This window comes from Musca vetustissima, unplaced genomic scaffold (assembly GCF_032173495.1).
Source record: "Musca vetustissima isolate MV318-11 ecotype Yass unplaced genomic scaffold, APGP_CSIRO_Mvet_v1 utg10441, whole genome shotgun sequence".
Classification (NCBI taxonomy): domain Eukaryota; kingdom Metazoa; phylum Arthropoda; class Insecta; order Diptera; family Muscidae; genus Musca; species Musca vetustissima.
Window position 1 is genome coordinate 108,097 of NW_026880011.1, and position 27,708 is coordinate 135,804.

General features: G+C 34.4%; 3 protein-coding genes and 1 pseudogene across 3 annotated transcripts; 3 read left to right on the plus strand and 1 right to left on the minus strand.

Annotated features, from left to right (window-relative positions):
* Positions 1–3,140: 3,140 nt before the first annotated feature.
* Positions 3,141–5,336, minus strand: LOC133325269 (suppressor of lurcher protein 1-like). Its single transcript, XM_061534058.1, has 4 exons — positions 5,108–5,336; positions 3,797–4,243; positions 3,532–3,736; positions 3,141–3,456 (listed from the first exon to the last, which is right to left on the minus strand). Exons 1-4 carry the CDS (start codon positions 5,334–5,336, stop codon positions 3,141–3,143), a joined length of 1,197 nt encoding a protein of 398 aa, XP_061390042.1.
* Positions 5,337–6,458: 1,122 nt separating this feature from the next.
* Positions 6,459–10,163, plus strand: LOC133325271 (DNA ligase 3-like). Its single transcript, XM_061534059.1, has 7 exons — positions 6,459–6,738; positions 6,816–7,009; positions 7,626–7,820; positions 7,899–8,062; positions 8,127–8,196; positions 8,249–8,430; positions 8,723–10,163. Exons 1-7 carry the CDS (start codon positions 6,459–6,461, stop codon positions 10,161–10,163), a joined length of 2,526 nt encoding a protein of 841 aa, XP_061390043.1.
* A 3,386-nt stretch (positions 10,164–13,549) lies between these two features.
* LOC133325272 (cytochrome P450 3A18-like) lies at positions 13,550–21,760 on the plus strand. The gene is made up of 7 exons (XM_061534060.1): positions 13,550–14,044; positions 16,765–17,425; positions 17,494–17,657; positions 18,975–18,988; positions 19,057–19,552; positions 20,861–21,521; positions 21,591–21,760. The coding sequence occupies exons 1-7, from the start codon at positions 13,565–13,567 to the stop codon at positions 21,758–21,760; spliced, it is 2,646 nt and encodes an 881-aa protein (XP_061390044.1). The 5' UTR covers positions 13,550–13,564.
* Positions 21,761–23,996: 2,236 nt separating this feature from the next.
* Positions 23,997–27,134, plus strand: LOC133325273 (probable cytochrome P450 9f2; annotated as a pseudogene).
* The last annotated feature ends 574 nt before the right edge of the window (positions 27,135–27,708 follow it).

Below are 27,708 nucleotides of genomic sequence, written 5' to 3' on the forward strand. Positions count from 1 at the left end.
GGGTTCGAAGAATTATTAAAATACGCTCTTTCTCACGAATGCTAACGGGCGAGAATTCGAATGTTTTAAGTTTATCGCGAATGATAAAGTTACAATGAATGAACAAGTATTTGTAATCTCTCGCGAATGTTCGCATTGTACAAAAAATTCACAAACGATAAAATTTCGCTGCAAGCGTCGTCGATTCATTCGTTCGCAAGCACTGCTTGTTAAAGAAAATTCTTTTGAAAAACTGAAAAAAAAACAAATGTTCGTGAATGCTCGCAAGCACTGTTAAAAACAACAACAAGCAAAAATATCTTAAAAAAGTAAACACACAAACAACGAAAGAATGTGTATGAAGTAGAAAGTGTGTGGAATAACAAGACACATGTCCAACAACTATTGAGTTCACGAAGGTTTGTTGTTATTGTTGTAGTCGTTTTGAGGAATCGCGAGAATTCGGGAATGTTTGTTTTCATTCGTGAGAGAATGTCAGAAAGAATTTCAACCACCAAACGAACTAACGTTGTTGTGTGCACTCACTCCTTCGCTATGTGTGTGGGAACATTCTTTGACGAATGCTCGTTTGGTAAAGAATTTATCGCCATAAATTCATTTGTAAAATGAGCACAAAACGAATGGAATGTATTTTGAATCACCCGCAACCGAATTTTTGCGCACCCTGAAACATAACACATCGTAATATTTTAACCTATCCTAGATCGATTCCAAAGATGGGGCCCATCCTTCTGGTACCTCCCTCACGAAGGTCAAACACAAGGTGTATTTAATAAGGTGTATGCATCAGATACAAAAACAAATATTTTACAAAAACAACATTGTTGTTATAGAAATTAAATTGTCATGCTGACAATAAGTTTTTGACAAATATAAACAAAACAAATTATTAATTTATTTTTGCCAAGAACTATTCTTTGAGGAATAATTAATGAATTTGTGTATTCTTGGGTCATTGGCGTTTTTAGGTCAGTGAAAAATAAAGTTTACGACCTGGTCGCGATTAATTTTAAGTTGCCCACATGCAGCCCATGGCTCTTTGTGATGTTGTTTATATTGTGAATTACCATCAGTTTTTTCTATGGAGTGGCTTCAAATCTTGCCTTCTTAAAGAAAATCGAAGGGACATAAATCCCCGACCAAAGACTAAATCATGGAAATTGTGTTGACCGTATAAAATCTTTCCATAGTCGTATTTAACCTCCGCCGAGGATTGTGACAAGCACTAAGGGCCGATTCCAATATAGGCTAACATAATCTCCTCGATTTTATGAATGGACAGATTTCCATACATAATATAAAATATGTGGACCAATCGGCGAACGGTGTTATAACTGATTTAAGCCTAGGTTTCCTTTCCGTCCGCCTCTGCGTATGAATTTTTATTATTAAAAAATCATAAATTTAAAGACCATTCATGAAATCGAAATATAATATTGAAAATGTTTTTGACAATTTACTTTACAAACAATAAAGAAAAAAGCTTGAAACCATATGATTGTCACTTACACCTTATTAAATACACCTTGGTTAAACATTTTGAAAATTTTTTATTCCAATGTTGTGGAATGTCCGATTTGATATCAAATATGTACATCATAATATTTCTTAGAAATTAAATTACAGTTTGGATGATGGGACCCACCGGTCCACTCCTTCTGGTACATCCCACACAAAATGGTCAATAATGTGCTGAGAATTAATTTTCTTACTGCATGCGTTCGAACTATCCCATACATACTAAACTGAACTATAATATTGAAGATGGGACTTATCGGTCCACTCCCCCTAGTACCACCTCCACCAAAGGTCAACATCTTGAAAATTAGTAAATCTCATATAGGGAGGACAGAATATCCAATTTCATCCAAAGTTTGCACATCGTAATATATTTTACTTACATATATCAAGCTTAAATATGAACCCGTTGGCCCCATCTTTCTTTCCTTACGAAAAAGTGTCAACATTTTTAAAATTTGTTAATCCCATACCAAGACAACAGAATGACTGATTTGATTCAAACTTTGCTAATCTAAAATTTTTTCCAAACCTACATTAAATTCTAAGTTGGGGTCTATAGGTCAACCTTATCTAGATCCTCTCTCTTCTATAAAATCTTACAGCTTTCTTATTACAGATCTGTATGTTTTCTCGGCGATTTCTCTTAGTGAAAAAGAGATAAATATAACTGTGGGGGATCATAGCAGGTCACTGCAAAATCAAATCTCTCACTTCAAAATGGGAAGCCATTGATATGGACTATTGTCGTTTATGCGAGGACGAATATGGTACGGAAACTATCGACTATGTAGATGTACAATGCCGAATATTTGTTAAATACACACTGACACTGACCTTTTTCTCTGATATATATCTCATCACCTTTGCTTTGTCGGGAAACTGTATTGGGTGAGTTATCATCTTAACACAATCTTCTTCTTGTCATTCTATTTCTTATTTTCCTGTTTTAATTTTTTACGATGAACAGCATCTACATATGTTATCCGAATGAAACGACTAAATACTAACTTCAGATCTATCTATCGTCTTTATAAACCTTTAGGTCGTCTTTATAAACTCCCTTTACTTTGTCTTTAAAACCCCCTTTAGTCCGTTAACAAAGACTCCCTCAGCTCGTTTAAAAATTCGCACGCCAACCCCCTTCGCCGCGGTTATAAACATATGTTTTTTAATATAATAAGGAAATTTCGTGAGTACGTGAAATTTAATTCTTTTCAAATTGGTGCCCAACATGGAGCTTCTCATTTTTCAAGTTAGCACCCAACATAGAGCTCGTTTACAAAGAATCCCTTTTGCTCATCTATAAATTTCTCCTCAGCTCTTTTTTAAAGTCGCACTTCAGAATTGGCGCCCAACATAGAATTTATCATTTTAGGAAATTTCCTGAGTACAAGATATTGCATTATTTCAAAATTGGCGTCCAACATTGGCCGTTGTTTTAGTAAATTGGATTCTCGTAATAAATTTGCTACTTTTGAACCTTTCAGATGTTAAATCTCAGAGTTTTTGTATTACAGATTAGTTTATTACAGTATTTCACAACAAAAATGTTAAAATCACATAACACATTTCTAAAACTACAACAAATAATATTAATGATCGACTTAATTTATTTTAAATTAAAACAACTTTAGCATTACTAAACACATTATTCCAATAACATTCATACAATCTACATTTAGAGTTGATCCTTTGCTAAATACATAACTTTGTACTGAGGTATTTTCGGCTGGCGTTGATTTACCTTCAAATTCATAATAGGCACGAAAACCACTACGATCGAAACGATCATTCGAATAAAATGTTACACGAAAGAAACGATCATCGGAACGTATTTCAAATTTGTCACGTTTACCACAGTATTTGGGAAATTTACGATCGGTGCTAAGGAAATTGGAAAACTCTACGTAATCGCTGGCGGTAAGATGTTCACAGCTGCTTTAAAATTGAAAATAATTTAGGAAACACATTTATTAATTAAATTTTATTATTATGAAAGAAATTGCATACCTTCCCACACCCTCCACATCGAAGTAACTAAAACGTATTATAACCTTCTCATCCAATTCACCATAAAAGAAATAATGGCAATTGATATTTTTCGGATATAGGCCGGGGAAATTTGGCGAAGTAAAATAGCCCATTTTCTTGTCCGTACTGTTGTAGGCAAAGCTGCAGTTGTTGCCCAATTGGACGCCAGTTGTGATGCCATAATCTGAAATAGAATATACAAATTAGTTTTTTGGTTAATTTTATGAATTTGTGTTACTATTACTTGTTAAAAATGTATATTCAGCCTTAAATCCATAGTAACCGATTTTCGCCTGACCACTCGGAGGATATCGCCCTATGAATTGCAACATTAATTTTGGTCCCGTCGACATAATAGGTTTCGGCAGAAAAGCACCACAATACCAATCCATAACTTCATATTTCCCCTTGACTTGAGTCAGCAGCTGCAGCGAATCATTCGGTTTACATTCTGTGGAATTTTTATCCGTCGGTATATTAAAATCTAGAAATTTTATTTGTACTCGTTCATTTGGTTTGGCGGCAAAAAATTCATAAATACATTCGATACGCCCTGTGTTTATGGACGACGAGGACACCATGTTAAGGCTTGTCATACGTGCTGCCGCTGTCGTTACTGCTGAGAACAGATGATTTGTGTCAAATGTGCCGGTTTTGTTGAAACGAGATTCGAAGATTTCACGAAAGTTGCCTGAAAAGAAGAGATAACATTTATTTGAAATTAAAAAAAAAAAAAATCTGATGATGGTAAAACATTTTCTCGATGATATTTATTCCCCCGAGCTGAAGGGAGTTTTTAAAGGCGAGCTGAAGGGGGTCTTTTCTTAGACGAGCTGAAGGGAGTCTTTTCTTAGACGAGGTGAAGGGTGCCTTTTCTTAGACGAGCAGAAGGTAGTATTCACAAACGATCAACAGCGGAAGGGAGTCTTCGGAGGCAATTTGCTACATCCAACGATACGTAGATAAGGACCCAAACATGGTCAGCGAGAAGGGATTCAACCAAGGTAACAATAAAGAAAACCAACGAAATGATTGAAAAGTCTTCACGGGGAACTTCTGGGTCTTCTGAAAGGATTTTTGTAGACGAGGACAATTCGGTACTGCCATCGATACGTAAATAAGGACTTCAACATGATCAGCGAGAAGGATTTCTCCTGGGTCAAGGAACACTTAGAAGGTTTTGAGGAAGTTTAAAAGAAATGAACTATCTAAAGCCTGTAGGGAACTTCCGAGCGATCGGATTTCTACCTCTCATACAGTGTCTACCTCTAGTGGGCCCTCTACCATGGCGACAATAAAAGAAACACATTGTATAGCATTAAGGCATGGGACAAATACGAGACCGAAACTATTGACAAGTATTTATAGGAACCTTCAGGGTCTGCTGAAGGGGGTCTTTGACAGACGAGGGCAATTTGCTGAAGAAGCACAAAAGAAACTACCTTCATAAGGCCTCTAAAGAACTTCCGGTAGATCGAATTTCTACCTCGCGTACAGTTAAAACCCCACTGATAGCATCAAGGCATGGGCCAAACACGAGACTGAGGCCATTTACATGTTTTCAGTGTTTGTTCCAAAGGCTGTCGAAAGTCGGATAAGTCTTCGCAGCAACTTTCGAGGTCTTCTGTGACGACCGATTCTTCCGACACCTTATTAAGGAAGTCAATGACCTTAAGCCCCTTTGAGGGGCTTTTGCTTTTACACAATGTGCTGAGGTGGCAGACGTTGGCCGAGAAAGGCCGTTTCGGTTCGGCTGACCTAATGGAAGGAACAATGGTAATCATTATCGTTACACGCGTGTCTGATAATGAGAACGGCTACAATTTGATAGCGTTAGACTGTAAATAGCGGCCAGGATATAAGGAGTCTGCCGACACCTTAATAAGCCTCGGAGTCACCGACAATAAGCCCCATTCGGGAGCTATCAGGTGCACCCATAAATGAGAAACCGTGCTGAATGGTGACCTCTGTCTGTCTAACAAAGTGGCATGGTACAATTATAAAAGGTAACAGCAAATCCCAGCTGATTTGATTCCAACGTAATACTAGTGTCAATATGAATTTGACAAATTATGTTTTTAATAATCACCCAACAGGAAAATTAGGAACGCATACAATTTGAAATTGTTCTTTATTAAATGTGCTCCCGTTTTCAATTTACTCAATCTGCCTGCTGGGAAAGTTTGACGAAGCAAATCTTTCTTCATGGAATAACTCGCAATTCCCAGCATTTCCATATGTGTTTCACATATAAATGGCAATGGCTCAATTATACGAAAGTTGTGGAAGCGATAGAAATATAAATTTGATAGATTTTCATTCATGTTTTTCAAAATTTCTTTCGAGGATTCGAAAATATAACATTTTCAAAATAAATATAATTTGTTTATTTTTTTACATTTTTCTGTCAAATGACGTTGACACTAGTATAACTTACAACAACAAATTTCCATGTGGTTGTTGTATCGTTTGTTGTACAACAACACTTGCTGTTACCTTCAATTATTATACCATGACAAAGTGGGGTAAAAGTTCTAATGTACATACTGTTTTATACCACTTTTTCGAAATTTTTGTTATTGATGATTAATTTGCCCAAATTTTTGTTGAATTTATATTCTTTAATATGGCAACACTTTAAATTGTCGAATCCCCATGTAAAACAGCTGTTCTGTTCTACAACCCTAACGCTATTTTCCCCTTTTCGATTGTGCACACCCTACATTTCCTCATTCAATTTGTTTTGTTTTTATTTATTTGTAAAGTGTTGAATATTTTAAAAAATTAAATAATTGTTTATATATGTTTTGTTGTAATTTGTGTTCTGTATGATACAATTTGTTTTTAAAAAGTGTCGTCTAATTGGTTTTTATAATTGTAAACAATTTTATTTGGGATCTACGAGAATGTATCGCGTTGAAGACAACCGTCTGTTTACCTTTACCCGAATCTGTGATGAAATAGCAGTGGAACGAAGTTATTTAAATAAGGCACAAATTTTACAAAATTTCTTTAAGAAAGGATGCAACAAAAAGGAATTCAAGGGCGATTTGCTGTTATGGGTTCGCATGTTAATACCCTCCGATTCACAGCGTGTCTACAATTTAAAAAATAAACAAATGTTGAAGTTGTTTTCAAGACTCTTTCAAACGGATGCCCATGAAATGCAATTGGATTTGGAACAGGGTAAGCTACAATAAGAAACATGTTTAATTTATTAAATTCTGTTTTTAAATTAGAAAGTTAAATTTTCTTTTTTCAAGAGGGTGATGTCTCCGAAACATTGCGTAAATTTTTTGAGACATCGAATAAGCTGAAACCCCAAAAGGATAGCTCATTGTATTTACAAGATGTTGAAGAATTTCTCGTGAAATTGGAACAACGTACCAAAGAGGATGAACAAACCGGACTGCTGAGGGAGCTGTGTAAACAAACTACGTCACAGGATTTGAAGACGGTATGTCCTTTGGGGAAAATTTATGTGGGGTAATATAATTGAAAAATGTGTAATTTTTAAGAATACATAGTTTTAAGGACTACTACAGATGTGGTTTTTTGAAGAATAATTTTAAGGAGGGAGTATTTTTAGATGAACAGAAGGGAGATAAGGGAGTCTTTATAGACGAACAGGAGGAAGTCTTAATATACGAAAAGAAGAGGTCTTTATAGACGAATCGAAAGACGTCATTACGGATTTTATATTTTTTTTGAAGGACTAATAAATTAGAGGATTATTAAGCACCGATTTCTTAAAAAAAATTGTGCTCTTATATGAGCAGATTTCTTAAAATATTTTTTGAAGGACAATTGGAATCTTGAATTTGTTAATATTTTTTTGAAGATATATTTCCTAAAAATATTTTTTAAAGACTCGTGGGGGCATGGATTTCTTAAAAATATTTTCTGAAGGATTCTCAGAGGCGTGGATTACTTAAGAGGGTTTAAGAAACTGTACTGGACTGGACTGTTAGAGGCGTAGATTTATTTATTTATTTAAAATTTTTATTTAAATATTTGTTTTTCTAGAAATTGTATTTCTTAAATATGTATGTGTGTATTTAATCTTGTTTCAGATTATCCGCATAATAAATCAAGATTTACGAATGAATGCAAAAGCTAGTCATGTCTTGGCGGCATTTGGCCCCATGGCATATTCTGCATATCAGGCCACAAGAGATCTCTCAGCAGTTGTCAAACAATTTGCTTTTAAGAAAACCGAGGGCAATAATATCTTCACTGCAGCCGAGCCAAAAGCCAAAGGCAAGAAAGTAAGTGAATACAAAAACAAAACTAATACGAAAATTAAAAAGAAAAAAATATTCAAATATATTATTTCTTAGGGCAAGGCAGCAGCTGGTTCTGTACAAGTTATGACACCCATAGCACCAATGTTGGCTAATGCTTGCAACTCCGTGGAGGAGGCCTTTCGAAAAAGTCCTTCGGGTCTATTCAGTGAAATTAAATATGATGGCGAGCGAGTGCAAATACACAAACAGGGAAATGAGTTTAAGTGAGTTTCCTTTTGATTTCATTTCTTTCATTAATAATATTGTTATATTATTTTTGATTTATAGATTCTTTAGCCGTAATTTAAAGCCAGTTATGGATCACAAAGTTAAGCGTTTCAAGGAAATGATACCAAAGGTAGTTGAGGGGCATTTTCTGTTTACATTATAATATGTTTTCGTGTATTTAGGCCTTTCCTGGAGCTGGTGATATGATATTGGATTCGGAAATAATATTGGTTGACACTTTGAGTGGGGAATTGTTGCCATTTGGTTCACTGGGTGCCCACAAAAAGAAAGAATATCAACATGCCGAAGTTTGTCTTTTTGTATTCGATTGCATATTGTTTAAGGGAGAAGATCTAACCAATACGTAAGTAACATAAGGAAGCATAGATAAGCCGCACAATTATCTTCTTTCAAAATAATTTCTGCAGGACTCATGATGGTTTTTTAGAAATGAAAGACTTTTATACGCCATCTATAAACAGGGACCTACGACAGGGCTTTTATAAATTGAAAACTCCTACAGTTCTTCTATAAATTGTAAACCTCGTACATGTCTTCTGTGAACATTGGCCTTCAACAGAGTTTTTATACATTGGAATTCTTATTGTTCATTATTTCCTAAAATATATTTCATATCTGCTTTTCTTTCCACACAGCCCCCTTCGACAACGTCGAAAAATTCTCGAAGATAATATAACACCCATACGTAACTATGTACAACTATCCGAATCACATTTTCTGAAGACAAAAACTGAACTATCCCTAATGACTGCTAAAGTTTTGAAAGCCCATTTAGAAGGTGTTGTGCTAAAAGATCCATCCGGTACATATCAACCCGGCAAGAGAGGATGGCTTAAGGTTAAGAAAGATTATCTATTTGGTGGTCGTATGGCAGATACAGCAGATTTAGTGGTATTGGGTGCATCATATGGTTCGGGTAAAAAAGGTGGAGTTCTTAGCATCTTTCTAATGGGTTGCTATGATGAACGTGATCATCTGTGGAAAACTGTTACCAAGGTGCATACAGGGTTGGATGATCAGACACGCCTTGAGATGCATGATCATTTAATGAAATTAATGGAAAGATCCGATCCAAAACATTTGCCAACATGGTTTTTGTGTAACAAACCCTTAGTACCGGATTTCATTGCCAAAGATCCGAAGGTTATGCCAGTTTGGGAAATTACAGGAGCGGAATATACAAAATCTAATGAACATACCGCCTCGGGTATATCAATACGATTTCCACGCATAACACGTTTGCGGGATGATAAAACAGCCAAGGAGGCCAATAATCTTGAACATTTGGAAAATATGTATGAAGCCTCAAAGAATAATGTCAATGTGGATTTATTAATAAAGGGGTGTGATGAGGAATCAGAGGATAAAGTGAAAATAAATAGTAAACTTAATTTAAAAGATTCCACAACAACACCAAAACGAGAAATAAAACAAGAACCCATGGATGACAGCCCACAAAGCAGCAGTAAAAAGAAAGCAAAAACAACACCGTCAACCAGCAATAAGAAAAGAAAATCCATAAATACACCTGATGAAGATCAAGACGAAGAATTTGTGGAAAATAAAAAAATCAAAGTGGAAAAAGACGTCAAAAAAGAAAGCAAAACATCTACGGCTAAAAAACAATTGACACTTGATTTTGTGTTGAAAAAGGAAATTAAAAAAGAAGTGGATGAGCCACCCACGACGTCTTCCAAAAATATCGTAAAACAGCAATTGAATGAATCTCCCTCAACCTCAACAAAAACGACTTATGGACAATCGGCTGATGTATCAACCATTCGAAAGAAAAGCAATCTATTTAAAAATCTAACTGCCTATTTCAATAATGTGAACGATGCTGATAAATTAAGAGAGAGTTTTATAGCTAATGGTGGTAGTGTTACCACAAATAAAAAATTAGCCAATTTAATTATACACGAAACCTGCCATCCACCCAATATTACATTAAGTTATTGTAGATCGAAATATCGTGCGTCTTGTCATCATTTAAGTAAACAATGGCTCTTGGATTGTCTCAAAGAAAATTCGCTATTAGATTATGGCCTTTATGCAGTTGTCCTAACGACGAAATAATAAAGATCACAAAAAATAATATCGATTTGTTTAATTTTTTTCAATGCCATTGAATTTCACCATTTATGGGTCAGCTGAGTTTTTCTTACAGTTGTCAGCAGATAAGTCGATATACATATGTTTTGATATAAAAAAATAACAAATAGAAGAGCAATTGGAATTGATAAGGCGATGATTGATAAATTCTTTGTTATCTGCATTTATTTTTGCAATTTGATAAGGCAATGCTAATAGTTTATGTAGTTATTAATCCGATTAGAATGTAAGAATGAATAAGGTTTCTATTTCTATCAAAATGTCTTAGGTTATGTATGGGGAATAATGTTTTTTTATCAAATAAAAATTTGAAGTCATCATGGTGTTATAATAATTATATTCTTATGATATTCATTATTCCATGAATTATAGTAATTCTCTTTCTAGGTTGTACACAAAAAAATTGATAATAATGAATTTCGTGTACTGATGAAATATTTCTTTTCTAAGGGAAAGGAAATTACCATAAACAGGTGGTTCCGACTATATGATACCCTACACCTCACCATCATCACCAGTGTTATCCAACAGATGATACGTTGATAGATGTTGCATTATACGGCCTGTTTGACTCTCTCGTGTGTTCCGTACATACCCAAAGCGGGAAAACTAAGCCATTCTGCAACAATGGACTATAGACCCATTAGCCTATCATCCTTTCTCCTCAAGACTCTCGAAACACTGATCGACCTGGAGATTAGGAATCATGTAGACACCACCTCTCTAAGCAATTCGCAGCACGCATATATTAAAGGCAAATCTGTGGAATCTGCATGGTGGTAGGTTATATTGAGAGATTCAACACTGTAGAACTTGAATCCATAAAGCACTGACTTAAAAAAATCAACATACCTGAAACCCGTACGTGTTGGTTAGATAAAATTCTAAAAAGCAGAATTATAAATTCAAATATGGGGGAGACTTAAATCAGGAAAATAGTAACTAGAGGTACATCTCAGGGCGGAGTGCTCTCATCGTTGCTGTGGCTATTGGTAATCAACAAAATATGTTGATAGAGTTGGACGACGTGGTGATATTGATTTCCGGTAAATTCCCGTCCACAACTTCGGAGCTTATGTAAAGAGCCTCATCGACGCTGTCAGGTTGGGCCAAGGCGAACAGCCTTGGAGTTAATCCAAAAAAGACAGGACTAATAACGTTCACTAGGAAACATAAGCTCGGTGTCTTTGCTCCACCAACACTGGATGGGGTGTAGCTCCATCCCTCGGCCGAAGCAAAGAACCTTGGCACGATCTTAGACAACTACGATGGAACAGGAATTCTGAGGAAAGGACGAAGAGAGGGTAGATTACACTCTACGCATGCAAGAATTCCTTTGGGAAAAGTGGCAATACCTGCGCGTATATCGACATTCAGCAAACTAGACAAGGTACAAAGAGTAGCCTCGATTTTTATAACTGGAGCCGCGAGGAGCACTCCACAAGCACCTCTGAATGTAATGCTGAACTTAAGGCCTCTGGGTCTCAGCATTAAAGGGCCAAGCAGAATGCTTGCGTTGAGCCATCCGTCGCGTTTTATGTTATCGAAAATACAACAACCACAAGGAAACGATAACACAAACGCATACGGATGGCTCAACGCGAGCATTCTGCTTAGCCCTTAAGTGTCAGGCCCAAAGGCTGCATGAACAGAATCTTTGTAACCTGAACGAAAACTAAGCGACTATATATCACCAGAGATTTGACGATGTAGATGTCGTTATTCTCAGTAGAGACGACGGGGTCCGTAGTAGCCCTCTTCTGGACGGTCTGGCTTTTTATACAGACCGATCCCAGAGGGAAGAAGGAACAGTGGCTGGCGTCTACTGAGAAGTTTTAGGCCTTGAACTCTCTTGGTGCAGATGCTCTTCCTCGGTACACCCGGAATAATATCAGACTCTTCCGCCCAGACAGAATCTTTGTAACCTGAACGAAAACTAAGCGACTATATATCACCAGAGATTTGACGATGTAGATGTCGTTATTCTCAGTAGAGACGACGGGGTCCGTAGTAGCCCTCTTCTGGACGGTCTGGCTTTTTATACAGACCGATCCCAGAGGGAAGAAGGAACAGTGGCTGGCGTCTACTGAGAAGTTTTAGGCCTTGAACTCTCTTGGTGCAGATGCTCTTCCTCGGTACACCCGGAATAATATCAGACTCTTCCGCCCAGACATTCAGGATTAAGAAACTTTCTTGGAAAAATTTGCCAGTATAGTTCCATGTTTTGACCTAGACCAAATCAAATAAGGTCTCGACCATTTTAGGTATTTTTTTTTGTCCTATAAACATTTCTCAGCCGTAGTGTCTGTAATTTGGCATCCTTGGTTCTTGGCAGAAAAATTTTAAACAAAAAGGTCAAGTTTTGTATATAGCCTCATATTATGGTCCGTTCAATTTTCGGTATGCTGGAAGTTTCAGCCGAATTTCCCTATCTAAGTACTTCTCCGTTTGTTTCATTTTCTCAGGGGATAAACAAATCTCCATGACAAAGTCCCCTTTTATAATGTCGCTACCAAATTTGAAGTACTTTGAATGCGGATCTCATTGAGTAGGGGTCTAAATAGTTCGGCCCGGCCGAACTTAGCACCTTTTTTAAATGTTAACTTGTCATTTTTGACAGATCCGTTTTAATTGATTGGAATATGAGTAATTTCTATGAAATCTATTTAAATATGTATTTTGATTTGGGTATCGGATCGGGTCTAACATGCAGTCCGACCTCTCTTGTGGTACGCTTGTGTGTACTTCTAAGCAAATCACAACAATTTTTTGTTTTTACTTATGAAGAGATATTGCTGATAAGTAAATAAGTATCACAAGTTTGGAGGAGGAGATATGAAATTCCGAACGTGCCGAAAATACGATAACTCTTATATTGTAGGTATATAAAAAATCTGTTTATAGTATATACATATTCACAAACAAAGAAAAAATAAATATTATCTTGACTTCGCCAGTCGTTAGCAATCCTACACACAATTATTAATTGTATTAATAATCGATAAGTCGGAACGAAAACATTGCTGCAAACGTTTAGCGGAGCAAATAAATAACTAATTGTTTAATTTGCGGAAAAGGCAAACATGTTGTTGGAAATAATTGCATTTGTTTTAATTGCTGGTGCTTTGTTTTACTATTGGGCCACCAAGAATAATAATTTCTTTAAATAACGAAATTTGGAATATGAAAAGCCGCGGTTTTTGTTTGGCAACAGTTGGGAGATGTTGATGAAACGTAAGACGGGGTTTGAATTTCTCTGTGAAGTACATCAACGACATAAGGGAATGTAAGTTGTTTTGTTTGTATGTGGATAAAAAAATATATTTCAATCATTGTACAATTACAGGGTCTATGGAGCGTTTGATATGCGTCAGCCGGTCCTCATGATACGTGATCCAGAATTGGTTAAACAAATTTTAATAAAAGATTTCGATCATTTTGTAAACCGCCAGGTATCGAGTTCAGGGGCCACGGAGAATTTATTTTCCCATTCGTTGTTTATGATGGAAAATGATAAATGGCGTGATATGAGAAGTACATTGAGTCCCGCATTTACCGGCAGTAAAATGCGTCAAATGTTCCAGTTGATGGTACAGACGGTAGATGAGGCCATGGCATATTTAAGAAGTCAACAGTGGTCGATGGATGGTATCGATGTCGACATGAAAGATTTAACTACGCGTCTGACAAATGATATAATTGCCTCGACGGCATTTGGTCTGCAGGTGAATTCATTTCGTGATAAAGAAAATGAATTCTATATTAAGGCAAAGCGGGCTGTCAGCTTTACGGGTTTGCAGCAGGTGAAAATGCTGTTTATTGTTATCTTTCCAAAGTTGGCGGAGGTAAGTAGCGGGATGGAGGAATTATTTTTTTAATTTTTTAAATAATTTATTTCAAGGACTCTTAGAGCATTAGTGTTGGATTATTAAAATAATTTATTTCAAGGACTGTTAGAGCATTAGGCGTGGATTTTTTAAAGGACTATCAGATCCGAAGGATTGAATTTTTGAAATAATTTTTTTCAAGGACTATTACAGCATTAGACTTGGATTTTTTAATTTATTTCAAGGAATCTTAGAGCATTAGGGTTGGATTATTAAAATAGTTTATTTCAAGGACTATTAGATCATTAGGCGTGGATTATTTAAAGGACTATCAGATCTGGAAGAGTGGATTTCTTAAAAAAACATTTTTTTCAAGGACTATTACAGCATTAGGCGTGGATTTTTTAAATAATTTTTTTTCAAGGACTATTAGAGCATTAGGCGTGGATTTTTCAAAATATTTTCTTTCAAGGACTATTAGAGCATTAGGCGTGGATTTTTTAAATATTTTTTTCAAGGACTATTACAGCATTAGGCGTGGATTTTTCAAATATTTTTTTTCAAGGACTATTACAGCATTAGGCGTGGATTTTTTAAATAATTTTTTTCAAGGACTATTACAGCATTAGGCGTGGATTTTTTAAATAATTTTTTCAAAGACCTTTACAGCATTAGGCGTGGATTTTTTATATAATTTTTTTTCAAGGACTATTAGAGCATTAGTCGTGGATTTTTTAAATAATTTTTTTCAAGGACTATTAGAGCATTAGTCGTGGATTTTTTAAATAATTTTTTTCAAGGACTATTAGAGCATTAGGCGTGGATTTTTTAAATAATTTTTTTTCAAGGACTATCAGAGCATTAGGCGTGGATTTTTTAAATAATTTTTTTTTCATGGACTATTAGAGCATTAGGCGTGGATTTTTTAAATAATTGTTATTTTCAAGGACTATTAGAGCATTAGGCGTGGATTTTTTAAATAATTGTTTTTTTCAAGGACTATTAGAGCATTAGGCGTGGATTTTTTAAATAATTGTTTTTTTCAAGGACTATTAGAGCATTAGGCGTGGATTTTTTAAATAATTGTTTTTTTCAAGGACTATTAGAGCATTAGGCGTGGATTTTTTAAATAATTGTTTTTTTCAAGGACTATTAGAGCATTAGGCGTGGATTTTTTAAATAATTGTTTTTTTCAAGGACTATTAGAGCATTAGGCGTGGATTTTTTAAATAATTGATTTTTTTTTTTTTTCAAGGACTATTAGAGCAATAGGCATGTGTTTTTTAAAGAAGATTTTTCAAGGACTTTTAGAGCATTAGGCGTGGATTTTTTAAATAATTTTTTCAAGGACTATTAGAGCATTAGGCGTGGATTTTTTAAATAATTTTTTTCAAGGACTATTAGAGCATTAGGCGTGGATTTTTTAAATAATTTTTTTCAAGGACTATTAGAGCATTAGGCGTGGATTTTTTAAATAATTTTTTTCAAGGACTATTAGAGCATTAGGCGTGGATTTTTTAAATAATTTTTTTCAAGGACTATTAGAGCATTAGGCGTGGATTTTTTAAATAATTTTTTTCAAGGACTATTAGAGCATTAGACGTAGATTTTTAAAGATAAATTTTCAAGGACTATTAGAGCATCAGACGTGGTTTTTTTAAATAATTTTTTTCAAGGACTATTAGAGCATTAGGCGTGGATTTTTTAAATAATTTTTTTCAAGGACTATTAGAGCATTAGGCGTGGATTTTTTAAATAATTTTTTTCAAGGACTATTAGAGCATTAGGCGTGGATTTTTTAAATAATTTTTTTCAAGGACTATTAGAGCATTAGGCGTGGATTTTTTAAATAATTTTTTTCAAGGACTATTAGAGCATTAGGCGTGGATTTTTTAAATAATTTTTTTCAAGGACTATTAGAGCATTAGGCGTGGATTTTTTAAATAATTTTTTTCAAGGACTATTAGAGCATTAGGCGTGGATTTTTTAAATAATTTTTTTCAAGGACTATTAGAGCATTAGGCGTGGATTTTTTAAATAATTTTTTTCAAGGACTATTAGAGCATTAGGCGTGGATTTTTTAAATAATTTTTTTCAAGGACTATTAGAGCATTAGGCGTGGATTTTTTAAATAATTTTTTTCAAGGACTATTAGAGCATTAGGCGTGGATTTTTTAAATAATTTTTTTCAAGGACTATTAGAGCATTAGGCGTGGATTTTTTAAATAATTTTTTTCAAGGACTATTAGAGCATTAGGCGTGGATTTTTTAAATAATTTTTTTCAAGGACTATTAGAGCATTAGGCGTGGATTTTTTAAATAATTTTTTTCAAGGACTATTAGAGCATTAGGCGTGGATTTTTTAAATAATTTTTTTCAAGGACTATTAGAGCATTAGGCGTGGATTTTTTAAATAATTTTTTTCAAGGACTATTAGAGCATTAGGCGTGGATTTTTTAAATAATTTTTTTCAAGGACTATTAGAGCATTAGGCGTGGATTTTTTAAATAATTTTCTTCAAGGACTATTAGAGCATTAGGCGTGGATTTTTTAAATAATTTTCTTCAAGGACTATTAGAGCATTAGGCGTGGATTTTTTAAATAATTTTCTTCAAGGACTATTAGAGCATTAGGCGTGGATTTTTTAAATAATTTTCTTCAAGGACTATTAGAGCATTAGGCGTGGATTTTTTAAATAATTTATTAAAAAAAATTATTAAAATATTTTCTTTTTGCAGAAGCTAAAAATGGATATTTTTGAAAAATCATTTACCGATTATTTTATGAATCTGGTATTGGGTACAATGAAATATCGCCAGGAACACAATATACATCGTCCGGACATGATTAATTTGCTAATGGAAGCCAGAGGTATGATACCCACAGAGGTACAGAAAACCCATTTCCGTCAATGGACTGATATGGAAGTTGTGGCGCAATGTTTGGCCTTCCTCTTTGCCGGCTTTGAACCATCTTCGGGTGTAATGAGTTTTGCCGCCCATGAGCTGATGGAGAATTCTCAGGTTCAAGAAAAACTCTATGAAGAAATTCATGGAGTCGACGAAGAGTTACACGGTAAGCCGGTATCATATGAATTGTTGCAAAAAATGCCCTATATGGAAATGGTTGTATCGGAGGTGTTGAGAAAATGGCCTGTGGCGGGTGTAACCGATCGTATATGTAATAAAGATTTTGAATATGTGTCAAAGGATACCGGTGAACGTGTGATCGTAAAGAAAGGTGAAAAGGTACGCATTTCTATGTGTGGCTTCCAGAGGGATCCAACATATTTTGAAAATCCCAATGTCTTTGATCCGGAACGTTTTAGTGCGGAAAATAAAATGAAAATAGATCATGGTACTTATTTGCCATTTGGTGTGGGTTCACGTAATTGTATTGGTAATATTTTGATTTTTTATTATTTTTCGTTTTGAAAAAGTATAATTTAATTGTTGTTTTTGTTATAGGTACTCGTTTCGCTTTATTGGAGGTAAAGGTGTTCCTTTACTATTTGTTGCGTGATTATCATTTGGAGCCATGTGCCAAGAGTTGTATACCGTTGGTCTTAGATCCTACTAAGATACAACTGTTGCCAAAAGGAGGTTTTTGGTTGAAACTGAAACCAAGAAAAGCTTAAATTGTTCTTTTAATTATTTTCAATAAAAATTGTAAAATATTTGTAATAATATTATATACATATATACATATGTACATATATTAAGTATTTATGTATATATGTATTTATGTAAATATAAATAAAAAATATTCAGAAATAGTGCGCGGATTTTTGAAATAATTTATTTCAGGGACCATCACAGCTTTAGGCGTGGATTTTGTAAATAAGTTATTTCAGGGACCATCACAGCTATAGGCGTGGATTTTTTTTAATAATTTATTTCGGGGACCATCACATCTATAGGCGTGGAATTTTTTAAATAATGTATTTCAGGGACCATCACAGCCATAGGCGTGGATTTTTTAAATAATTTATTTCAGGGACCATCACAGCTATAGGCGTGGATTTTTTTTAATAATTTATTTCGGGGACCATCACAGCCATAGGCGTGGATTTTTTTAATAATTTATTTCAGGGACCATCACAGCTATAGGCGTGGATTTTTCAAATAATTTATTTCAAGGACCATCACAGCTATAGGCGTGGATTTTTTAAATAATTTATTTCAGGGACCATCACAGTTATAGGCGTGGATTTTTTAAATAATTTATTTCAGGGACCATCACAGCTATAGGCGTGGATTTTTTAAATAATTTTTTGCAGGGACCATCACAGCTATAGGCCTGGATTTTTTAAACAATTTTTTGCAGGTACCATTACAGCTATAGGCGTGGATTTTTTAAATAATTTTTTGCAGGGACCATCACAGCTATAGGCGTAGATTTTTTAAATAATTTTTTTCAGGGACCATCACAGTTATAGGCGTGAATAGGTGCAAATATTTAATATCAATTACTAATTGATTATCCACCTGATGGTAAGGGAGGTAGGTATATATTTAATATGAATTTATTTGTTTTATTTTATTAATATTTACACAACCTCAGTGTAGAATAAACAAGAGCAAAAAAATCTACAATAGAGATAGATCTCTCCAACCTCCATATTGCTCTCACAATTATTTTCAATGAAATGTAATTAACAAAACCTAGTGATCCGGACAAAAAATGAATTTCATTCTCAGTTAGAAGCTTGAAGCGAGCGGACATAATCGGAGAACAAACAACACAACACACAAGCAAAATGTTATTAGAATTTCTTATATTTATTTTAATTGGCGGCGCATATTTTTATTATTGGGCCACCAAAAATAATAACTATTTCGCAAAACGTAATTTGGACTATGAAAAACCAATATTTTTATTCGGCAATGGTTTGGATATAATATTGCGGCGTAAAACGGGATTTGATGTTCTGTGTGAAATGCATCAGCGGCATAAGGGAATGTAAGTACATAGAGACATACATACATCATATCAACACCCAAAAAATTTATATAAAAAACGAATTACAGGGTCTATGGAGCCTTTGATAATCGCCAACCACTGCTTATGATCCGAGATCCGGAATTAATTAAACAAATTATGATTAAAGATTTCGATCACTTTGTCAATCGTCAGACATTTCCGGGCAGCAGTGAAAATTTCTTTGCCAATTCCCTATTCATGTTGGAAAATGATAAATGGCGTGATATGAGAAGTACTTTGAGTCCAGCTTTTACCGGCAGTAAAATGCGTCAAATGTTCCAGTTGATGTTACAAACGGTGGATGAGGCAATGTCGTATTTGAAGGTGCAACAAAATTCGGTGCATGGTTTCGATGTCGATATTAAAGATTTGTCTACTAGGCTGACAAATGACATCATTGCCTCAACGGCATTTGGTCTGCAAGTCAATTCATTTCGTGACAAAGATAATGAATTTTATATTAAGGCCAAAAATGCTGTGAATTTTTCGGGACTGCAACAATTGAAAATGATTTTTATTATGATATTTCCGAAATTGGCCGAGGTGAGTAAATAATACCAGCAAAATAATTTATTTCGAGGGCTATATAAGCAAGAAGTTTTCTGAAGGACTACCACATCTATAGGCGTGGATTTTTAAAATAACTTATTTTAAGGACCAACACAGCAATAGACGTCGATTTTTTAAATACTTTATTTTAAGGACCATCTTAGATATAGACGAGGATTTTTTAAATAATTTATTTGAAGGGCCAACACAGCTACAGTCGTGTTTTTTTTTAAATAATTTATTTTAAGGACCAACACAGCTATAGGCGTGGATTTTTTAAATAATTTATTTTAAAGACCAACACAGCTATAGGCATGGATTTTTTAAATAATTTATTTTAGGGACCAACATTTATTTTAAGGACCAACACAGTTATAGGCGTGGGTTTTTAAATAATTTATTTTAAAGACCAACATTTATGTTAAGGACCAACACAGCTATAGGCGTGGATTTTTTAAATATTTTTTTTTAAGGACCAACACAACTATAGGCGTTGATTTTTTAAATAATTTATTTTAAGGACCAACACAGCTATAGACGTGGATTTTTAAAATAATTTACTTTAAGGACCAACACAGCTATGGGCTTGGATTTTTTAAATAATTTATTCTAAGGACCAACAAAGCTATAGGCGTGGGTTATTTAAAAATGTTATTTTAAGGACCAACACAGCTATAGGCGTGGATTTTTTAAATAATTTATATTAAGGACCAACACAGCAATAGACGTCGATTTTTTAAATAATTTACTTTAAGTACCATCTTAGCTATAGGCTTGGATTTTTAAATAATTTATTTTAAGGACCAACACAGCTATAGGCGTGGATTTTTAAATTTTTTTAAGGACCAACACAGCTATAGGCGTTGATTTTTTAAATAATTTATTTTAAGGACCAACACGGTTATAGACATGGATTTATTAAATAATTTATTTTAAGGACCAACACAGCTATACGCGTGGATTTTTTAAATAATTTATATTAAGGACCAACACAGCAATAGACGTCGATTTTTTAAATAATTTACTTTAAGTACCATCTTAGCTATAGGCTTGGATTTTTAAAATAATTTACTTTAAGGACCAACACAGCTATAGGCTTGGATTTTTAAATAATTTATTTTAAGGACCAACACAGCTATAGGCATGGATTTTTAAAATAATTTACGTTAAGGACCAACACGGTTATAGACATGGATTTATTAAATAATTTATTTTAAGGGCCAACACAGTTATAGACATGGATTTTTAAATAAATATTTTGTTTTCCGATATTCAAATGTTTACCTTTTTCCATTTTTCTAGATGTTATCTATTGATATTTTTGAAAAATCATTTACCGAGTATTTTATGCATTTGGTGTTAGACACTATGAAATATCGTCAGGAACATAACATACATCGTCCCGACATGATAAATCTGCTGATGGAAGCTAGCGGAATGATACCCACCGATATACAGAAAACACATTTCCGTCAATGGTCTGATATTGAAATTGTTGCTCAATGTTTGCTTTTCTTATTTGCTGGCTTCGAACCATCATCGGGAGTAATGAGTTTTGCCGCTCATGAGCTAATGGAAAATCCTCAGGTTCAAGAAAAACTTTATGAAGAAATTCGTGGAATTGATAAAGATCTACAGGGTAAATCGGTCACATATGAGCTGTTGCAAAAAATGCCCTATATGGATATGGTCATATCAGAAGTTCTACGAAAATGGCCTGTCACTTTGGTAACCGATCGTACTTGTACTAAAGATTTTGAATATAAATCACCTGAGAGTGGAGAAAATATTGTCATTAAGAAAGGTGAAAAAATACGTGTGTCACTGTGTGGTCTTCAACGTGATCCGAAATATTTTGAAAATCCTGATCAATTTAATCCGGAGCGATTTAGTGTGGAGAATAGGGGGAAAATCGAAATTGGTACATATCTACCATTTGGTTTGGGACCACGTAATTGTATTGGTGAGTTGGTGAATATTTTAAAAATAATTTTAAAAAATATTTTCAAAATTATTTACGTTTTATTTCTAGGAAATCGTTTTGCATTGTTGGAGGTGAAGGCTTTCCTCTACTATCTATTGCGTGATTATCGTCTGGAAGTGAGCCCCAAGACTTCTCAACCTCTGACATTAGATCCTGCCAATATACAATTGCTTCCTAAAGGTGGATTTTGGCTTAAATGTATACCAAGGAAATGTTAAATATTAGGTTCATAATTTACTTCAATAAAATTTTATAAACAAAAACTTCTTCAGTAAACTTTTCCCTTAAAAATATTTAAAAAATCCACGCCCGTAACTGTGATAGTCCTTGAAATAAATTATTTAAAAAATTCACGCCTGTAGCTGTGATAGTCCTTGAAATAAATTATTTAAAAAATCCACGCCTGTAGCTGTGATAGTCCTTGAAATAAATTATTTAAAAAATCCACGCCTGTAGCTGTGATAGTCCTTGAAATAAATTATTTAAAAAATCCACGCCTGTAGCTGTGATATAGTCCTTGAAATAAATTATTTAAAAAATCCACGCCCGTAGCTGTGATAGTCCTTGAAATAAATTATTTAAAAAATCCACGCCTGTAGCTGTGATAGTCCTTGAAATAAATTATTTAAAAAATCCACGCCTGTAGCTGTGATAGTCCTTGAAATAAATTATTTAAAAAATCCAGGCCTAATGCTCTAATAGTCCTTGAAAAAAATTATTTAAAAAATCCACGCCTAATGCTCTAATAGTCCTTGAAAAAAATTATTTAAAAAATCCAGGCCTAATGCTCTAATAGTCCTTGAAAAAAATTATTTAAAAAATCCAGGCCTAATGCTCTAATAGTCCTTGAAAAAAATTATTTAAAAAATCCAGGCCTAATGCTCTAATAGTCCTTGAAAAAAATTATTTAAAAAATCCAGGCCTAATGCTCTAATAGTCCTTGAAATAAATTATTTAAAAAATCCACGCCTAATGCTCTAATAGTCCTTGAAAAAAATTATTTAAAAAATCCACGCCTAATGCTCTAATAGTCCTTGAAAAAAATTATTTAAAAAATCCAGGCCTAATGCTCTAATAGTCCTTGAAAAAAATTATTTAAAAAATCCAGGCCTAATGCTCTAATAGTCCTTGAAAAAGATTATTTAAAAAATCCACGCCTGTAGTTGTGTTAGTCCTTAAAATAAATTATAAAGAAACTCCTTGGGTTTCAATGAGGCTGGCCCCACGTTGGGCGTCAATAAAGCAACTCCTTGGGTTTCAATGATGCTTGCCCCACGTTGGGCGTCAATAAAGCAACTCGAAACACCAAGATTTGAAATAATGTTGGCTACTCCTTGTTTAGGAACTACTTCCAGCTTATGATCTAGTCCATCAACTTGGGCAAGCGTGGGTAATGATCTTAAGCCTTCAGTGTCCGCTAAACGAATTAGAGCCGGGTGGTCCAGGACTCGGAGTGAAGCTGATTTTATTGAAATTTGATTGAGCTTAGGTACTAATTATGAGAAGCAAGATCATCGTCTAGTATTGGTTGTGTAATAATGTAGTAGATTCACAGATGTAGTTTTTAGTACTATTTACAAAATATTTACATAGTTAACCGTTAATTTCAAATGTTTAAAACAGAGTTGCATTTAAATATGGAAATCATAAGATCATTAAAACGTGTTTACACTATTGAAATTAAAATTGAATAAAAATTAAGTTGATCCGCTTCAATTATTTAAAAAATCCACGCCTGTTGGTGTGATAGTCCTTGAAATAAATTATTTAAAAAATCCACGCCTGTAGCTGTGATAGTCCTTGAAATAAATTATTTAAAAAATCCACGCCTGTAGCTGAGATAGTCCTTGAAATAAATTATTTAAAAAATCCACGCCAGTAGCTGTGATAGTCCTTGAAATAAATTATTTAAAAAATCCACGCCTGTAGCTGTGATAGTCCTTGAAATAAATTATTTAAAAAATCCACGCTTGTAGCTGTGATAGTCCTTGAAATAAATTATTTAAAAAATTCTCGCCTGTAGCAGTCCTTGAAATAAATTATTTAAAAAAATCCACGCCTACCGCTGTGATAGTCCTTGAAATAAATTATTTTAAAAATTCACGCCTTAGTCTGTGATAGTATCTACAGAAAAGTATATGTCATTAGTATGTGATTTTTTCTCTAGAAAAAATCCGTCCTCAATCACTGACACCTTATCTACAAAGCTAATAATTTGGCACTATGAATTTTAATTTTTTTTGAAGTGCTTCGCTAAACAATAATGTACATATTAACATACATACGTACTTCGTGTTTAGTTTCATATCTTAACGAACCACCCAAACGTTTGCAGTGCTTCGTAAACAGCAAATTAGTCATCACTCTCTGCGGCATTCCCAATATTCGATTAGTGTTTTTTGAAACGTTGATCGTCGAACGACAAACACTGCCACGCGTTCTGTGTTCCACAAAATGTTATTAGAATTCTTGGCCATTGCCTTTGTCGGTTTAATACTCTTCTATCGTTGGGCGATCAAAAATAATGATTTCTTTAAAAGACGTAATATACCCTATGCCGAGCCGGCGTTTCTCTTTGGTACGGTTAAGGAAATTACATTGAATAAGAAGAGCCGATTTGATGCCATGTGTGAATTCTATAATCAACATAGCGGGCCGTAAGTACTTTGTTTGTATCTAATCGATAGAGAATAATGTAATAGGTGTGTTCGATAGAAAATATTCAATAATAAACATTTATAGAGTATTTAAGTTTATTCTAGCTTCATCAACTGAAGCTAGAATCTTGAAATTTTGGGTGAGGGTCGTCACTCTTTGTCCGAAGGTGTCAGATAAGGCTGGGTTTTAAGAAATTCATGGCTAACTGGTAGAGCTAGAACTCTTAAATTTCGGATGAGGGTTAATGATGGAGTGTAGGATTGATGTTGGGGTTTTTGGAAATTTGAACTATAAGTATCCGGAAAGTACTAAAATGTACTAAATTTGGTACAATTTCGTAGCATGTGAACGAATAGAGCTAAAAACTTCAAATTTGGAATGCCAATCAAGGTTGAGAAGTAGGGTCGATATAAGGATGTGGTTTTGGAACTGTGTCCTCATGTATACGAAAAGTACTAAACGGTACAAAATTTAGTACAATTTGAATTTGGAGGAACGGATATGGAGCTGGAATCCTGAAATTGTACTATATTCAAAACAATTTGGATTTACGTGAATCGATAGGGATGGAACTCTGAAATTTAAAAATAAGATTACTACTGCATTATAGATTATAGTTAGGATCACAGTTGGAGTGTAGGATTGGGGTGTGGATGTAGGTTTGGAAATTTGTACTTATGTGTACTAAATTTGATACAAATTGGATTTATGTTAACTTATTTAGAAGTATGATCAAAATCGCGCTACTAATGAAATGCAAAACTGGCTTTGTACGAAAAAATTGAGCCTCTGCAATATTTCCCTCTAGACCTATTATAGGTCAGCAGCTAAAATTTCTAACGCTGGCATATTTTCCATATCTTATTTTTCGAGGTAAATGTTTATGCCATAAAATAAAAATTTGATCACTTTAGGTTATGGTTGATGTGCCCCTCGGAATCATCTAAACAACCGTTCTAAGTATTTGGTCAGATCACCTTCACCGTGTAAAATATGTGATGTTCTGCATATCATAATGACATCTAGAGCGACTAGAAAACCGAAAACTGTAGGCGTCGTCGTTGACCCGACTGTTATGCTTATTATTTGGCCACATTCCGTTCCCAGTGTAAAATTTCGTGGCGTTCGGATCATAATTGTGGCCTCTAGAGCTACCAGAAAAACAGTCAAAAAACAGTTTTTGGTCCATTTCATCCCCTAAATATTAACGGATTTTTATAAAATCAATAGGGATCTTCTTTGGTCCATCCTACATATCGAAATTTTGATCCATAAATGTGGCCTGTATCGTGTTTAAAAATTATAATGGTCTAGAACTAATATTTCGCGGCGATACAAATTCTTGTGGCTGCACAAAGCTATAATACCCTAACAACATAGTTGTGTAGGGTATATAAATCAACATATATTTTCATTTTCTTTTCAGAGTTTATGGCAGTTTCGAACATCGTGAACCGATTTTGGTAATACGCGACCCCGGACTGGTAAAACGCATTCTCATTAAAGATTTCGATCATTTCGTAAATCGTCGTGGTGTATTTGCCGAGGGTAGTGATAACATGTTTGGCAACTCATTATTTCTTATGAAAAATGATAAATGGCGGGATATGCGGAATACGTTGAGTCCAGCATTTACCGGCAGTAAATTGCGACAAATGTTTCAATTAATATTGGATTCGGTACACGAGGCAATGGGGTATTTGAGCGAACAAAAACAAGATGAGGGGATAGAGGTGGATGTAAAGGATTTTACAACACGTCTAACAAATGATATAATTGCATCGACGGCATTTGGTTTGAAAATTAATTCATTTCGTGAAAAGGATAATGAATTCTATACAAAGGCAATGTATATAATGAGTTTTCCATTTAGGATACAAATGAAGCTGATGTTTACCATGATATTTCCACGGCTGCAAATGTAAGTAAGAGAGTATGGAATTTGTGGTTCCACTTCTAGATTTTATTTCATTTTAGCTTTTAAATGTTAAAATATTTGGTAAATATGCCGATTATTTCACCAGTCTCGTTATGGATGCCATGCAATATCGTAAGGATAATAATATCCAGCGTCCCGATATAATTCATCTGCTAATGGAGGCAAGGGGTATGATTGCCTCGGATTCACCCAAAACCCATAATCGAAAATGGTCAGATTTAGATTTGGTGGCCCAGTGTTTTGCTTTCTTTTTTGCCGCCCTCGAAACATCCTCATTGGTGATGAGTTTTGCAGCACACGAACTAATGGAATATCCTGAGGTACAAGAGAAACTATTGGAGGAAATTCAAAATGTTGAAAATCAAATGGAAGCTGATGAGACGATAACACCGGAAATATTACATAAAATGACCTATATGGATATGGTGGTATCCGAAGTTCTACGTAAATGGCCGGTAAATGTATTTACCGAAAGATTTTTCATATGAGCTAACGACAGAGGATGGAATTGGTGCTAGCATTGAGATTCGCAAAGGAGATGCTGTTCGTATTATAATGTCTGGTTTACACCGGGATCCAAAATATTACGAAAATCCCGAGGTTTTCGACCCGGAACGTTTTAACGAGGAAAATAAGAAAAACAAAAATGCTGGAGCATATTTACCATTCGTTTGGGTCCCAGAAGTTGTATTGGTGAGTTCTTATTTTCTATATGAAAAAAAAGAAATAAATCAAAATCGATTTTTTTTAAAGGTTTACGTTTTGCCCTATTGGAAGTTAAGGCATTTTTGTATTATTTGATAAGGGATTATCGCTTGGATAATCCCTTATCAAATAATACAAATAACACAAGCCTACCCATGGAAATTTTGTTATGTACCACCTACTGTGGCGCTGTGGTTTTAAGGCCAGCTAGCTCAGCAGCCATCTTTGGGGAGGTTCTCAACCCTTTTCCATCAGCCCGAGGGGACAAACAAGTAAACATTTGGAATTGATACACAAAACATAGAAACACTACACTTACAAAAAGAAACACGATACACCATCAACAAGGAAGCTTGGTGTTTATGCTTCCACACATGGCCCACCCAACCTTGACCCTTAAAATCCAAAATTTATATCATTCATAAGGGCCCCTGATCCTCCACACTTACCACATGATGACTTGCACTAATTTCCCCCTCTTTCTAATAAATTTAGCACTTCATTTTTAAATAGTTAACATTTACGCTACATTTATTAACATAGTTGACTTAAAATTCTAACAAAAAAAAAAAAGAAAACAATCAAACATAAACCTTAGATTACTAACACTAATTTCATGAGACAAATCTCTCAGATTACCCTGATTTTACCTCTTAGTTTCACCTATTGGTAATTAGACTATTTATTACACCCTGCCTAAGAGAGCTCCGTTAGTGGGATTATTATAAGACTTATTACAGCCTTTTTTTGTACACTTTAAACTTTTGGGTATTTTAGGGCAACCCTACTCTAACGCTTTCTTTTAGCATTAATAATCCTTACAACATAAGAATTGAACACATACAAACAATACAACACAACTTA

Bases quoted from the DNA above. Each gene is read 5' to 3' on its own strand.
- LOC133325269 (XM_061534058.1), bottom strand. From the start codon at position 5,336: ATGATTACCATTGTTCCTTCCATTAGGTCAGCCGAACCGAAACGGCCT. The intron at 4,244-5,107 runs GTAAATGGCCTC...TCTTCTTTTCAG, and splicing joins GGAACAAACACTGAAAACAT to GCAACTTTCGTGAAATCTTC. The intron at 3,737-3,796 runs GTAATAGTAACA...ATTCTATTTCAG, and splicing joins TGAATATACATTTTTAACAA to ATTATGGCATCACAACTGGC.
- LOC133325271 (XM_061534059.1), top strand. From the start codon at position 6,459: ATGTATCGCGTTGAAGACAACCGTCTGTTTACCTTTACCCGAATCTGT. The intron at 7,010-7,625 runs GTATGTCCTTTG...ATCTTGTTTCAG, and splicing joins CGTCACAGGATTTGAAGACG to ATTATCCGCATAATAAATCA. The intron at 7,821-7,898 runs GTAAGTGAATAC...TCTTAGGGCAAG, and splicing joins CAAAAGCCAAAGGCAAGAAA to GCAGCAGCTGGTTCTGTACA.
- LOC133325272 (XM_061534060.1), top strand. From the start codon at position 13,565: ATGCGTCAGCCGGTCCTCATGATACGTGATCCAGAATTGGTTAAACAA. The intron at 14,045-16,764 runs GTAAGTAGCGGG...TTCTTTTTGCAG, and splicing joins TCTTTCCAAAGTTGGCGGAG to AAGCTAAAAATGGATATTTT. The intron at 21,522-21,590 runs GTGAGTTGGTGA...TTTTATTTCTAG, and splicing joins GGGACCACGTAATTGTATTG to GAAATCGTTTTGCATTGTTG.